This window comes from Lissotriton vulgaris, chromosome 3_1, assembly GCF_964263255.1.
Source record: "Lissotriton vulgaris chromosome 3_1, aLisVul1.2, whole genome shotgun sequence".
Classification (NCBI taxonomy): domain Eukaryota; kingdom Metazoa; phylum Chordata; class Amphibia; order Caudata; family Salamandridae; genus Lissotriton; species Lissotriton vulgaris.
Window position 1 is genome coordinate 1,342,240,493 of NC_141689.1, and position 14,684 is coordinate 1,342,255,176.

Consider the following 14,684-nt stretch of genomic DNA (forward strand, 5'->3'; position numbering starts at 1 on the left):
ATGCGACAGACCGCAGTTTGTTTGCGGAGGAACTTCCTGCAGTTCAATGGAGGGAAGACCGAGGTGTTATACTGCTCATCGGCGAAGCTGCCTACGCATATACCGGTGGAGTTTAAGCTTACCTCCGAGGAGGATCCGCTGGCTCCGGCCAGTACGATACATAATCTGGGGGTCCTAATAGATAGGAACCTCCAAAAGGAGTCGCAGGCAAACAAGACAGCCAGCGTGTGCTTTGGTCTGTTGCGCTTGCTACGTTGGATACTTCCGATTCTACCGAAGGATTTGCGTTCCCTGGTAGTAAGCAGCACAGTGATGAGCAGACTGGACTATTGTAACTCCTTGTATTTAGGGGCCCCTCAGTACATCTTTCAGGGTCTGCAAAGAGTCCAGTCTGCCGCGGCAAAACTGGTGCTGAACCTGCGGCGTAATTCGTCTTCTACTTATGCCCTGAGAGAACTCCACTGGTTGCCAATCAAGGAAAGGTTCCTTTTTAAATCTCTTTGCTTGGCGTACAGAGCCATCCACGAATTGGGTCCAGTCCCATTACAGGATAGGTTTGCCTGGTATCTCCCTCGGAGACAGCTTCGTTCCTCCGGCGCCAGTCTGCTGGTAATTCTGATATTTAAACGTTCCAGGTTGGGGGGGGGGAGGGCTTTCAGTGTGGTCGGTGCTCATCTGTGGAATGAGCTACCACAGGGGATTTGACAGATTGATTCTCTAACTGAATTCAGAAAGAGCCTAAAAACATGGTGCTTTCCAAAGCTTGATCCTCTATGCTCTGTCTTTCTGATTCCTTCACCATGATGGCTGTGTGTTCCTATGGGCCATATGTATCAACATTCCGTTTTGCGATTCCTAAATAGCAATTTTTTTTTTTGTTCACAAGTTTTTATTGGGAGTTTAAGAGATGATCAGCATGTAAAACAATCTTAAGTGCAGAGTAATATTACATGAAGCGAACTCAAGGAATCGATATTAAGAAATCGCAAAATGGTATGTATGTAGAAAATCGCTTCTTTTTAGCGATTCCTTAAAATTCCATAATTGCGATTAGCAAATTGCTAATTGCAATTAAGGAATAATTTCCCATTAATTTCTATGGGCCAGGAGGCCCATAGGAATGAAGGGGAAATTGCGAATCGCAATTTGCTAATCTCAAGAACACCCTGCTGCACCCCTGAAAATGACATGTGAGCGCATATGGCGCACATACATGCCCTAAGGGCATGTATGAGCATCACATTGCACCTTTTGATTTTTAAAAAAATGCTTTTTTAAAAGAATTCGCAACTTACCACCAACTAGAAGTTGGTGGTTATTTGCGATTCCTTAATGGCATTTTGGAATGTTTTTTTCCTTGATAAATTGCATTTAAGGAATCGCAAAATGTGCAATTCCTTAAATGCAATCGCAAAATAAGGAATGGCAAATTTAGCGATTCCTTATTTTGCACCAAAAATGTTTCATACATACCATTTAGCGAAAATGGGTTCGCAAACGCCGGAATACTGCGAATTTCGGCGTTTGCGAACTCATTTTACCTTGATACATATGGCCCTATATCTGAGCGCCAGGATACCCGTAGGGTGGCAGTAGCGCTATATAAGAATGCTTACAATTGCAATTACAATTTATTGTGCGTTATTCCTTCCTTACAGTCTTTTCAGAAGCCATGAAAACTTTAACTACTTTTCTTAGACAGTTATTTCCAGATTGCTTGATTTCCAACTTATTAAAAAAACGAATAATTCACATTTGAAGCTGCTTCCTTTGTGTATTTTTGATTCTCCACAAAATTGCGTTGAATGTTGTTTTTATTATTGTGGTATTTTTGTTCTTTTCTTTTGAATTAATGTTAGCGAACGCAGCAGTATTTGTATTAATCGATCTATAGGGCTCCGTCGCCCCTCAAGGTGAGTTGTGCTTTAAACGTGGTACACATCATACAATGATAGAGTTTGATACTTAAGTAGCACCAGACCTCTATAGTGATTAACATTTCTAATGTTTTCAATGTGACATTATCTTACGGACTCTGGAATAAGAGTGTTCGGTATTTTCCAACGTTTCGTACATAGATTATATGAAAAAGCGTGCTTCGCAGGAGAAGCCTATTGTTTTATTATATTTAGAAAATTGATCCCAAGTAGTGTTCATATGAGGCAAGCCGTGAGTTGAGCCATGGTTCTGAAGCCACCTGTAGCAAGTTCCCCGAAAATGCCTGTAGATAAATAAATGAAAGAAAAAAAGTTTGGCGACACCAAAAGTCGCTCCTCGGACGTTGGACAGTCGAGCACGAGATTAACTCTTATCAGTGTCAGACTTCCTTTGACGCCACTCGTCCCACTTTTGTCATAGGTTGCAGTGATCCACGACCGCTAATGGGGCGGTAAAGGAAGGGGTCAAACGGGTTGTTTCGTTTACTGTAGATGTCCAGTGATTCCATTGCCTGACTATTGGGGGCAGGGTGAGCATCGGAGCTGAAGGTTGCGCGCATGTGTGAAGGTACGTCACACAAATACTTTAGCTGGCACCCCCCCGTACCCAGCAGATGAGCCTGCTCAGCGCCATGGCTTGCCTCCTTCTCTTGTTCTGCTTACCAAATATTGTAGCCTTGGACGAAATGATACTATCTGGGTCCCCTGGTAATCAACTTCCGCTTCCCTTTTTGCAGGTAAGCAAAGAGGGGTTGTACAGCAGTTTCGGGGAGTCCCGTGAACGTACCTGTGTCCACGAGTGTGATTGAGAGAACGTAGACCTACGGCAAGAGCTGCTTGCCGACTTTGGAAAGGAGCACCCAGTTTTGGGTCGTTCTTGGTTTATCCTGTGATTTGGGCAAATCCCTCAATCTAGTTTTGCTTTAAAAAATAATCTGGCCTTGTGTAATGTAAATGATACTCATTCAAAGCGCTCCAGCGCCCTTGGTACGAGTTCACGCTGAATAAGAAACTGCAGCATTTTTCACTGTGTGATTAGGGTGCGGAGTTTTGTGCCTGGCACGTCTTGGGAATTTTTTATTTCCTCTCTCCTGAGGCGCCAGAAAAAAACTTTCGAGGCTGCCGCCGATGACCTAGGGAGGTTCAACATCCCTTAATAGACACTGGCTGTTGAAAGCTTCAAAACAATTAGCTGGAAACCTGTAGTTTGCAGGGATTTCCAGTTAATTGTCTCACCAGGTTCCCGTGAGAAAGAGCTGATAGTGACCCCCAGCGCCCTGCAATGATAATTCTTCAGTGTCTGACAGTGGCTCAAATAAAATAATATTTCATCGGTTGGAAATGTGTTGTTTTTAGAGTTAATAAGTATTTTACCAGGTAATGGGACCGATTCAGTTCACAGTTGTGAGTCATTTCACGCAGGGCTTCCAGTATTGTGATTAACGCATGAATTTTTTTGGGACAGTTTTATATAGCTCTAATTCGGGGATTAACCCCCAGATGCATCAAAGTTATGTTTTGCAAGTCCTTAATAGCGAATTTTAAGGAATCGCTATTAAAGACTCGCAAAACGGGATGCATGTAGGAATCGCAATGTTATTTGCGATTCCTACTGATTCCTTATTTGCGATTCGCTAATGGTTAATCGCAAATAAGGAATGGCTTTCCCATTCATTCCTATGGGCTGCCTAAAGGCCCATAGGAATGAATGGGAAAACCATTCCTTATTTGCGATTAGCCATTAGCGAATCGCAATTGTGCCGCAATTTCAAGGGTGCTAGGGTGTCCAAAGGACACCCTGTTGCACCCCTGAAATGGTAATGTTCACTGGTGTTGCGCACACACATGTCACAAGGACATGTGTGTGTGTGTGTGTGTGTGTAATATACAACTTAGAAAAATGCACTAAAGTGCATATTTTTAAGTTTTTGCTTTTTACCACGTAGTTTGGATTCGCGGTAAATAGCGACCCCAGAATGCGAATTTGCAATATTGGAATAGTTCATGCATTGCATTTAAGGAATCGCAAATTACGATTCCTTAAATGCAATCGCAATTTGAGAACTCGCAATTATTTGCTAATTCTTAAATTGCGAGTTCATGAACCCTTGATGCATCTCAAATGCCATTTTTGCGGGTGCAAACGGCCGAATTTTGCGATTCGCACCGTTTGTGCTCGCAAAAATGCTTGATGCATCTACCTGCAAGTAATTTGCCCAGGAGCACAGGATGTTTTGAGCCTACGCCTTGAATCGGATTTAGATCCCCAGTTCCAAAATCGACACCTCAGGCCATAACGCAACATCCTCTCCTCATGCTAGTTTTAATTTGGAAACTCAAATTCAGCTCTATCGAAGCATCTCTATAGCGATCTGCAGAATTGTGTATTACTACACAGGTCTGCAGACCGTCCACACTTTACCTGCTTACCTTAACGTTACTTGTAGAAGGAGGTTTCGCACCCATAGCCCTGCAAGTCCACCTCATTAGTGCTCTGTTGGCAGGGCTTCCGTAATTAAGACATACAGTGAAACGACCCCTATATTCGTGTCCTGGACATTACAAGTGAAAATAAGTTATTTTCGTGACAGTGTGTACAAGTAAATGATGCTGATTTTATCAATGGTTTGTTTCCTACGATTTACTTAATGTTGTGTGTGTCCCTGTCCTACGAATGATTTCCTTTTCCCAGATGTGTATCTGTAGTTTTGTTTTTCTTGCAACATATCTTGATTTTTTTGGATAGTGCATATTAGAGACGGAGTCACCTCTAGGTGTCTGGGTGAGGTCAGATGTTGGATGAGTGTTCATGATGGGGCACAACTGAGAGCTCTTGAGTTTAGGATATAGGCAGTTCCAGTGCCTAACATTTCCTGTCATAAAGGTGCTCTGACTAAAAGCTTATCCAACCATTGGATTCTCTACCGAGAACACAGAGAGGTGGTCACCTAGATGGTAATCGTATTTCCATCTTTATGGGAAAGTGTATGAAGGAGCTATGCAGTCATGGAAATAGGGATAGCACGACAGGAAAAGTAAGTGCAGTGTATATGTTTAAGAAAGTTGATTTTTCATGTTTAAGAAAGTTGATTTTGCAGTGGAGGAGATAAAAGGAGATACATGCAAAGGAGAGTGAGAAAAGACTGCAATGTAAAGGAAAGAGATGAAGTGTGATACATGTAGATGTCAATTTCAGAAAGAGCTGTGCCAAGAAAGCTGGTCCAAGTGACTAAGAGAGAGATTGCATTGGAAAGTGATGTGAAGAATGTGAGTTGCTGTTCTTTTATCTGATATTGAATAAAAATAAGTAAGTGCTAATAGGCATTTGTAAATCTGAAAGGTTTTTTTTTAGATGTTTGTTGCTGAGTGATGTGTTTGGAAGTACTAATGGAACACACAGAGGGAGGTGCCACATAGTAGTCAGGGATCATGCTTTAAGTTTAGGATTCTAGGTAACATTTGGGCTACTCCATATGTAGTATTCCTAATTACTGTACTTGGCAATGCCAGTTTGGAGACCCCTCCCATTTTTTTTTAAATTTCACTTAAATCGCTGCCTGCTATACTGCTATTCAATCCACACAGGTTTTCCTGTACATTTCCCTCTATGGACTTTCTGAGACTAACACTACTGGCGAAATGAATCTCTAAATTGAGCCATAGTGTTACTATGGAGGTTGGAGAACTTCCTGAGGTTCAGGAGACTCTAACTCTGTCTCCCATTCTTTTTATCTCTCTTGAAGTCCAAAACTCCTTTGCAAAATATAATATATCCAGAGGAAATTGAAACTAAGCTCAGGAATGCTGCTCTCATTCCAACATACATTCTTCTGCTTTTTAGATTAATATTCACCTGTTCAGAATACTCTTAGTTTCTGTCCGGTGGAGGGCCTGTATGTGGATCCAATCGTATCCGCACAGCATGTAAATCCTATTGTGTTTTAAGTATTATGGAATTTGTGCAAAAATTCATAATTTTAGCCCCAGTTATTTTGGTTTTCTCTCAGCAGCCATAAAGATACTTAAAAAAAACAACTTTATTTTTCGGTTTTGCATTAAGAAAAAAGGTACATTCAAGGACAGTACAAGTAGCAGATTATTGAAATTACATTATTCGACCCTGTTACATCACATTGATAAAATACAGTTCCTGCACACTAGCTTACATTTCTCGTATCAAGATCTTATTGTTGGGGCTGTTAATGGTGCGCCCAAGCTTCCTGCCGAGGGCATAGTGCATTATCCATGTAGAATTACTAGATACACAAGTCTAGGCTCTCTCCATCCCCCCTGCCATCCCCAAACCCCCCGGGTCCCCTGGAGTGTTCCCATTGTCACCCTCTGCGACTGTGCTCTCCTGTAGCTATAATTGTAACGGTTCTCAGATGTCTCGTGGGCGAGACGTTGGTGGCATCAATTCCTTATATATAGACAATTGTTCCAGACAATATCTTAGGTTCCCCAACCAGATCTTGAACTTGGGCGCCCTTCCTCTCACCAGGCCATCCTGCGTTTAGCTAACAATAAGCTTAACAATATAAATTTCCTAAAAGGCGCTTTAAATTCTCTTGTGTAACCCAACAGTGTTTTGAGTGGGGAGGTGGAAACGTGCTCACCTGTCAACCTGCCAAGAGTTTCTGTGACCTCCGACCACTACAGTAGAATTGGGGGGCAATCCCGTGCCAAGTGTAGGAAGTCCGCACCCTCTCCCCCGCATCTGTTGCATTGGTCGTGCTCCCTGAGTCGGAAGTGACATAGACGTGCCGGGGTGTAATAAAATCGGTGGAGGAATTTAAAATGAATTATGCGCAGTCTACTGCTGGCCGAGGTTCTCCCCGTTTGTCGGTGATCCAGCGGGTTACCAGCAACAGGTAATGTAACACCACATACTCACCTGGGCACATCATTTCATTCACATTACAATGGCAATAACCGCTGGCGTCATGTTTTTTTGATCCTCAAGATTAGTTATTTCTAGTCCCTAACTAATCTTTCATTTATCAAAAGTTCTTTATTCTGGTCAATGGACCATTAGTTGGAACTAGTTGATGGTGAAATGACATAAGATTTCAATATACTTACACACTGGAAATGATCACAGTCAGGATGTCTTATTAAATGTTATCTTAGAGCACAGAATAAACTCTGTCTCTCACAGGAAGGAAGACTCAAATAATCAATCAAGATACGTTAATTTATACTTTGCAATGCCGCTGCATGAAAGGGAGAGGATATAGAGAAAAGCACATAAGTACAAATACATATATAGTATAGTTACCAAGTATGGTGTGGAAACCAACTCCCAGGCCAAGGAATTGGAAAGGGTCCCCCAGGAAAGGACTGGCGAACAAAGGCTTCAGGACATGAATCGGGACAGGACAGACGACCTCTCTATCACCGACGCTTGCGTAGCACCTCTCTCTGACACTCTTCCTCCTCGAGATTCTTCCGCATTCTTCTTCTAAATTAATTTGCTTAAGATAATTGGTTCAGCAATTCGATTCTTCTTCTGCATCTCAGTCTGGGACTTCCCTGTGCTCTCGGACAGCATCCCGGTCTCTAGCTAGCTAACTAATTAATGCTACCTCAATTATATCTTTCTGTATGCTAGTACCACCCATTAATGTTTCAAATTTATGAAACTCCTAACTCTGATTAGAAAGGCAATGGGAGGTGATCATCACACCATGCTTATTTTCTCATTATTTCTTTCAGTTCTGTGTTTAAAATCCCACCCCTTAAGTTTTACACATCAGTCTCTTTTCCCACCCATATTCACAATGTAATTGTCACAATTTAGCAAAAAAACAGTGGTTGTCAGGCATTTCAGTGGACTGTCGTTCCGGTTTCCATGAAAGTAGCAGTTTGCAGCCTTGACCGATGTTCAAGTTAACATGGCGTCTTCTTTCTAGGTTTCACAAAGCATGTGCCGTAGAACGAGAGGGAAAAGACTGTGGCTTACAACTGCAGGCCCATAATAAGCACTATTGAAAGAGTCAAAAAGACAAATGTTTAAATAAAAAATAAATGGTTTCACTGTATACCACCTATCTCTACTCTAATCCCATTTAATTAATATTACTCTTCCTGCATTAGCAGAATAGTTGGAATTCGTTTTTCAGCAAGCAGGTGGAAAGCATGTGAGTTTCACGCAGCCATCTTGTTAGCCACTGTGCAAGTGCAGAAAGGTCCCTCCAAGCAATAGAAACGTCATACTACGTAGATGCAGTAGACGCATGCGCACTAAAGAAATTCAGTTAGCGGCCATGTTAGCATCACTCCTGAGTTACTGGTTAGTAAAACACATAGGCAAGCTTCAAACTTATACTCAAATGGCGTGTAAATGCATGTTTTTTCAACAACCAAGTTTTAATATGGGGTTAGCGGTTATATGAGAAGATTGCATCCAAGCAAGGCTCCTTTATCACAAGACTATGTTCCATCAATCCCCTCTCTGATGGCATTTTAAAGCCATCACAAAATTACCCATCCCTCTTCAGATGCCAACTTTAGCAATTCTTAATTTCACTTCCCTTTCTGGTCTATCACTTATCTTTGCTCTTTAATCCTTCCATTGTCATATAACTTGCCTTTCATTTCTTCTAACTAATTTTTAATCATTTCTTTTGTTTGCCTTTCCATTTATTTCATATCTTCTTTTTCTCAACACTTACACCATAATATTATTGATAACAGTATTATTGCTATACCTACTATAGGGAATACTACTTGTCCTAGGAGACTTTTCCCTCTTTTGGAAAACCAATTCCCTACTGAAGAAATACTTTTTGTTAGTTTTTCCCATACATTATCAACTTCCAGTGGTTTCAATTTTTCTTACATTTTTGTAATATTCTTTATATATCTTTTTATTTCTGTACTTTTATCTGGAATGTAAGTGCAACAACGTTGTGCCTACAATATTTTACAGACTCCGCCCTCTTTAGCTAAGAGTATAGCAAGCGCAAGTCAATTTTGCAGAACCATAGACCTAATCGCAACAATTTGTGTATTAATCATCAAGAAGCCTCCAGCAGTATCAGTCGATAGATGATCAACTACTATTCACAATTTACAGATTCTATGAGAATTTAGTAGGACTCCCACTCAAGGTATCAATGCACTGAATATGTCACCAATTATTTCTAAAAAACTAGCTCTCTTTCTACATATTAGTCCATTAGTTTTTTCATTGCTTCCAGTGATTCTTTTGACATGATAAATCTTTGTGATAAGAACTCCCATACCACCTGGCAGACAGCTTATAATAAGCTTTGTTCCCACACACGTAGTAAATTCCAGGAAAGACTGGATCATTTCCCGCTTTTAGTCCCTGTCTTCACAAAATCTAGAACCATCGGAGCATGTTCTTTGCCAGCTCTACAAATTCCCGCTTTTTCTGCCCATGATGGAATATGATGTTCCTGTTCTGTAGCTTTTCTTTGAAAATCTTGCCTCCTTTCTTCAACTAAATTCAAAAACACTTTCTCTTCTTCACATAATAAACATGTTAGATTATTTTTATGTGCCTTTTCTATATCTAGTGACTGGTTAGAGCGGCAGACCCTGATGCAGAGTTCTGTCCCGGGACCAGGGTTCAATTCCTGCCTCGGTGGGTCTTAGGCTCAATTTCCTCGGACCTGACAATTCTCGCCTCAGTGCCTATTCTAATCATAGGCCCCATGCTGCAACTCTGGGCAATAGCTTGCTTAACCTCCACACCGGCCCCAACAGCGCTAGGATGCCTGGCTTCACCCTGGGGGTGCCCAGGAGTGGACACTTCACAGGGAAAGCCAGGAAGGGTTCCACTGCGGTATGAGTAATAGCACCAGGAAACCGCTTGGTGGCAGTGCGCTCTACAAATACCTTGACATTTACATTTACATTTACACTTGGTACGATCATTAGTCTTGTTGCCACGTGTCCAGCTAGATATTCTTTTTGGAGTATAGTATAGCTGAGTAACTGTTCGATATAGCTGGAGCCTCAAGTTGGAGGATTGGACTACCCGGTTTATTTGGCATAATGAAGCTGAGATCTGTTTAGGGTTGATGTTAACTCCTAGTCTTTTTTATCTGTTATCATAAGACAAGGAACTGCTATAGTTAAAAATAGCCAAACTAGTATCACTAATAATAAACTACATATACAAACCCTGCAAAATCTTTTTATACAATTTCTTTTTGGTCTTTCTGTAACTCTGGTTTCAGCCATTTTGTTTTCAAGAAGATATCTCTTCTTTCTTTTAATTTGGAATCAAAATCTTTTAAGTACTTTAAGGAGGTCACACTTCCCCTTCGTCAATCTGTTCTACGTGTGCTTCTTCTTCAGATTCTTAATTTATGTCTAGATTCTCAAAGTCTTCTAGAATCACATATGTCCATTCAGGCCCTTTGAATTTATTGTTTAATATTTCAGTCTTGAACTACTACGAATGTTTTTAGCAATTGACTGTTCACCCTGAGTTGGACTTGTAACTTCGTTTACTTGTTCAGGATCTTCATTTATTGTTTTTAAACAATATCTTCATCTTTTGACCCCACTATTCAAATTGTCACCTTTTCTGACCCTTTTGACTTGCACTGCTTTTTCACCTTCTTGATCTCTTTGAAGAGCTCTTTTGTTTTCTTTACGTTATGGCACATCTTGATTTTCTTCGTTTTCTGAGTTCCTTTCTGCCTTTCCTCGTTCAGGGCTTGTCTGTGTTGCTTTTTCTTTCTGAACTCGTTCTTCTGTTTCTACCTGTTTCTGTTCGGTTATTCTGTCTAGTTGTTCTTTTTCTTCCCAAACTTGTTCTTCTACACCTAACTGGTCCTGTTCAGGTCTTACTAGACTTTTATCTTTTTCCGCCTGAACCCGTTATTCTACACCTGTCTGTCCCTGCTCAAGTCTTATGACTTCTTGGTTTGCCTGAGTATGTTATTCTGTCCTTATCTGGTCCTGCTCAGAATCTTCAGTTTCTTTGTTCAATTCTTCCTGAGCATGTTCTTCTATGACCAGCCCAACTCCGTGTGAAGCGATCGCTCCTGCCTACCTCCCGACCTGCAAGCGCTATAGTGGTATCGTAGCGCTGCCTGTCCACACTGCCATTCAATATTTTATTTGTCCTGTGTGCATTGCGCTGCTTATTGCCACTCCGCATTGCTTTCAGTGTTTTACAATATTTTAACTCGACCTGTGTGCATAGCGCTGCTGATTGTCACTCCGCATTGCTTTCAGTGTTTTACAATATTTTAGCTCGACCTGTGTGCATAGCGCTGCTGATTGTCACTCCGCATTGCTTTCAGTGGTTAGATTACTTTAACTGACCTGTGTGCGTAGCGCTGCCTCTCCCCCACTGCCATAAACTTAATTGAAACTGACTCGGATGCCGGTCTGTGGCATAGTGCTCCGCATTACTTTACTCAGTGATTTTATCAACATTGTGTGCTCCACCGCTAGATCGCACTAGTCGCATTGGCCCCTAAGCACAATTGCTGCCTGATTGTTTGCGCCATAGCGTCCTGTTGTCCTTGTTGTTGTTGCTTCCACCATCTTGTTGTGCCTGCAGCCCGTCCCTCCCCCTATGCTTCTGCCTCCCAGCTACCCCTCCCACGCTCCGCCCCCCTCCACTTCTCCACTAATGTCAGAAGGACCTACGCGCAGCGGTCGCGCCCCATGCGCGCCAAAGGTAAGCCCGTCTACGCCCCTCCGTGCCTGGACCGCGCCCAGCGCCAAACCCCCTGCCCCCCGCCGCTCCCAACCCACAAAAATCACATATGACGCCGCTACTCTCCTCGCCCTCAACGCTCTTCACAATGCTGCAAAGCCACCCCTGGACGTATTCACGGCCCATTCGCCTGCCTCTCCTGCAAGTTCAACTGCTTCAGGACCCTCACCAACTCCACATCCTCCAAACACAATTCCGACTCAAACTGTCTAAATTGCTTCCTGCTCAACACCCGCTCGATCCACAGACACGCAACGGAACTCTGGGACCTAATCGACTCTACGTCACCTGACATCGCCTTCCTTACTGAAACTTGGATGAACACATCATCAGCTCCCGACATCGCCATTGCCATACCGGACACTTACAAGATCATCCGCAAAAACCGCACCAATCAAACAGGAGGAGGCATCGCCATCATCCACAAGAACAACATCAAAATCACAACCAGCTCTGACGATAACCTTGCAACCGCCGAACACCTCCACTTCCAGATCCACACCGACCCCAGGACCACACTGAGAGGCACCCTCATCTACAGACCTCCAGGTACCCGCACCCAATTCAGCAATGACATCACGGACTTCGTCAGCCCACACGCCCTAGCCTCTGAGAACTACATTCTTCTAGGAGACCTCAACTACCACCTTGAAAACAAACACAACAGCAACACCACCACCCTTCTGGACAACCTGGACAATCTCGGACTCAAACAACTTGTGGACACCCCCACCCATGTAGCCGGACACACGCTCGACCCTATCTTCACATCCAGCAAGCACATCTCCTTCGTTCGCACCACAGCTCTCCACTGGACGGACCACAGCTGCGTTCACTTCATCTACAAAACCTCCCTAACCCACAATCGCCCTCAACCTATTCCAAGGAGAAACTGGAACAAAATCACCTCCGACCAACTCTTCACTTCACTCAACCTAAACCCCCCCCAACCCCTCACTTGACCCAAACCAGGCGGCCACCCAACTCAAGCTATGGATCACCCACAGCGCTGACGAATTAGCACCCCTGAAAAAGCACCAGATCAATTCAACCAGAAAAAAGGCCCCCTGGTTCAATGACAACCGTAAAAAATCCAAGAAGCTATGCCGCACCCTGGAGAAGATATGGAGAAAAAACCCAACCCCAGACAACATGGCCTCCCTCAAGTCAGCCACCCGCAAACACCACCTACTGATCCGATCCGCTAAGAAATCAGCATTCAAGGACCGTCTCGACAACAACAATCATAACAGCAAGGAACTCTTCAACATCATCAAAGAATTCACCAACCCCACCGCAGCATCCAACGACATCACTCCCTCCCAAGACCTCTGCGACGCGTTATCCTCCTTCTTCTACAACAAAATTGCCGACATCCACAACAGCTTCGAAAATTCCCCCAGCGATCAACCCTCCCCACCCCCCTCAGTTCCTACTCCCACAACTAACATCCTCAACGCCTGGAACCCAATTACCACTGAAGACACCATTCGCCTCATGAACTCAATCCACTCTGGCTCGCCCACCGACCCTTGCCCCCACCACATCTTCAACAAAGCTGACTCCATCATCGCACCCCACCTCCGGGATGTCATCAACTGCTCGTTCAACTCTGTCACCTTTCCTGAAAGCTGGAAACACGCCGAACTCAGCGCCCTTCTGAAAAAACCCACTGCAGACCCCTCTGAACTTAAAAACTACCGTCCCATATCCCTCCTCCTATTCCCGGCTAAAGTCATCGAGAAAGCCGTCAACAGCCAGCTCGCCACCTTCCTCGAATCCAACAACTCCCTCGATCCTTCTCAATCCGGGTTTCGAGCCAAACACAGCACCGAAACTGCCCTCATCGCAGCGACCGACGACATGCGATCACTCCTGGACAACGGAGAAACAGTGGCCCTCATCCCACTCGACCTTTCCGCCGCTTTTGACACAGTCTGCCACAGCACCCTTATACATCGCCTCAGCAACATCGGCATACAAGGAAAAGCCTTGGACTGGATCATCTCATTCCTCGCTGGAAGAACGCAAAGAGTCCGACTTTCCCCATTCTACTCAGAGGCCACCGAAGTCATCTGCGGCGTACCTCAAGGATCCTCACTCAGTCCCACCCTCTTCAACGTCTACATGAGTCCCCTCGCCTCCATCGCGCGCCATCACAACCTCAACATCATCTCTTACGCCGACGACACCCAGCTGATCCTCTCCCTCATCAAAGACCCCAACACCGCCAAAACCAATATTCACAAAGGCATGAAAGAAGTAGCTGAATGGATGAAACATAGCCGCCTAAAACTCAACTCAGGCAAAACGGAAGTACTCATCCTAGGATCTTCCCCCTCAGCTTGGGACGACTCCTGGTGGCCTTCAGCGCTAGGTGCAGCACCCACACCCACAGACCATGCACGTAACCTTGGTTTCATCCTAGACTCCTCCCTCTCGATGTCCAGACAAATCAACGCCGTCTCGTCCTCCTGCTTCAACGTACTTCGCATTCTCAAAAAGATCTTCCGCTGGATCCCCCTCGAGACAAGAAAGACTGTCACCCACGCACTGGTCACGAGTCGACTGGATTATGGTAACACACTTTATGCTGGAATCACAGCAAAATTACTGAAAACACTCCAGCGCATCCAAAACGCGTCAGCTAGACTCATATTAGACATCCCGCGCCAAGATCACATCACCGGACATCTAAAAGACCTCCACTGGCTTCTCGTTAACAAAAGAATTACTTTCCGCCTTCTCACCCACGCACACAAAGCCCTCTACAATCTAGGACCCGAATGCCTCAACACTCGACTGTCCTTCTACAAACCCACCCGCCAACTTAGATCGTCCAATCTTGCCCTCGCCGCAGTCCCGCGCATCCGAAAATCCACCATGGGTGGCAGATCCTTCTCCTTCCTGGCTGCCAAGACCTGGAACTCGCTCCCCACCCACCTCCGCCTTACTCAGAATCACATCTCCTTCAGAAAAGAACTTAAAACCTGGCTTTTCGACATATAATTAACCCCTTCCCCATGCGCCTTGAGACC

General features: G+C 44.0%; 1 protein-coding gene across 1 annotated transcript in view; it reads left to right on the forward strand.

Moving 5' to 3' along the window:
- Positions 1–2,531: 2,531 nt before the first annotated feature.
- Positions 2,532–14,684, forward strand: part of FRAS1 (Fraser extracellular matrix complex subunit 1) — a 1,404,104-nt gene continuing 1,391,951 nt past the window's right edge. Inside the window, exon 1 of the mRNA XM_086961814.1 lies at positions 2,532–2,674. Coding sequence (XP_086817940.1) covers positions 2,552–2,674 — 123 coding nt within the window. The 5' untranslated portion in view covers positions 2,532–2,551. The remainder of the gene's footprint in view (positions 2,675–14,684) is intronic.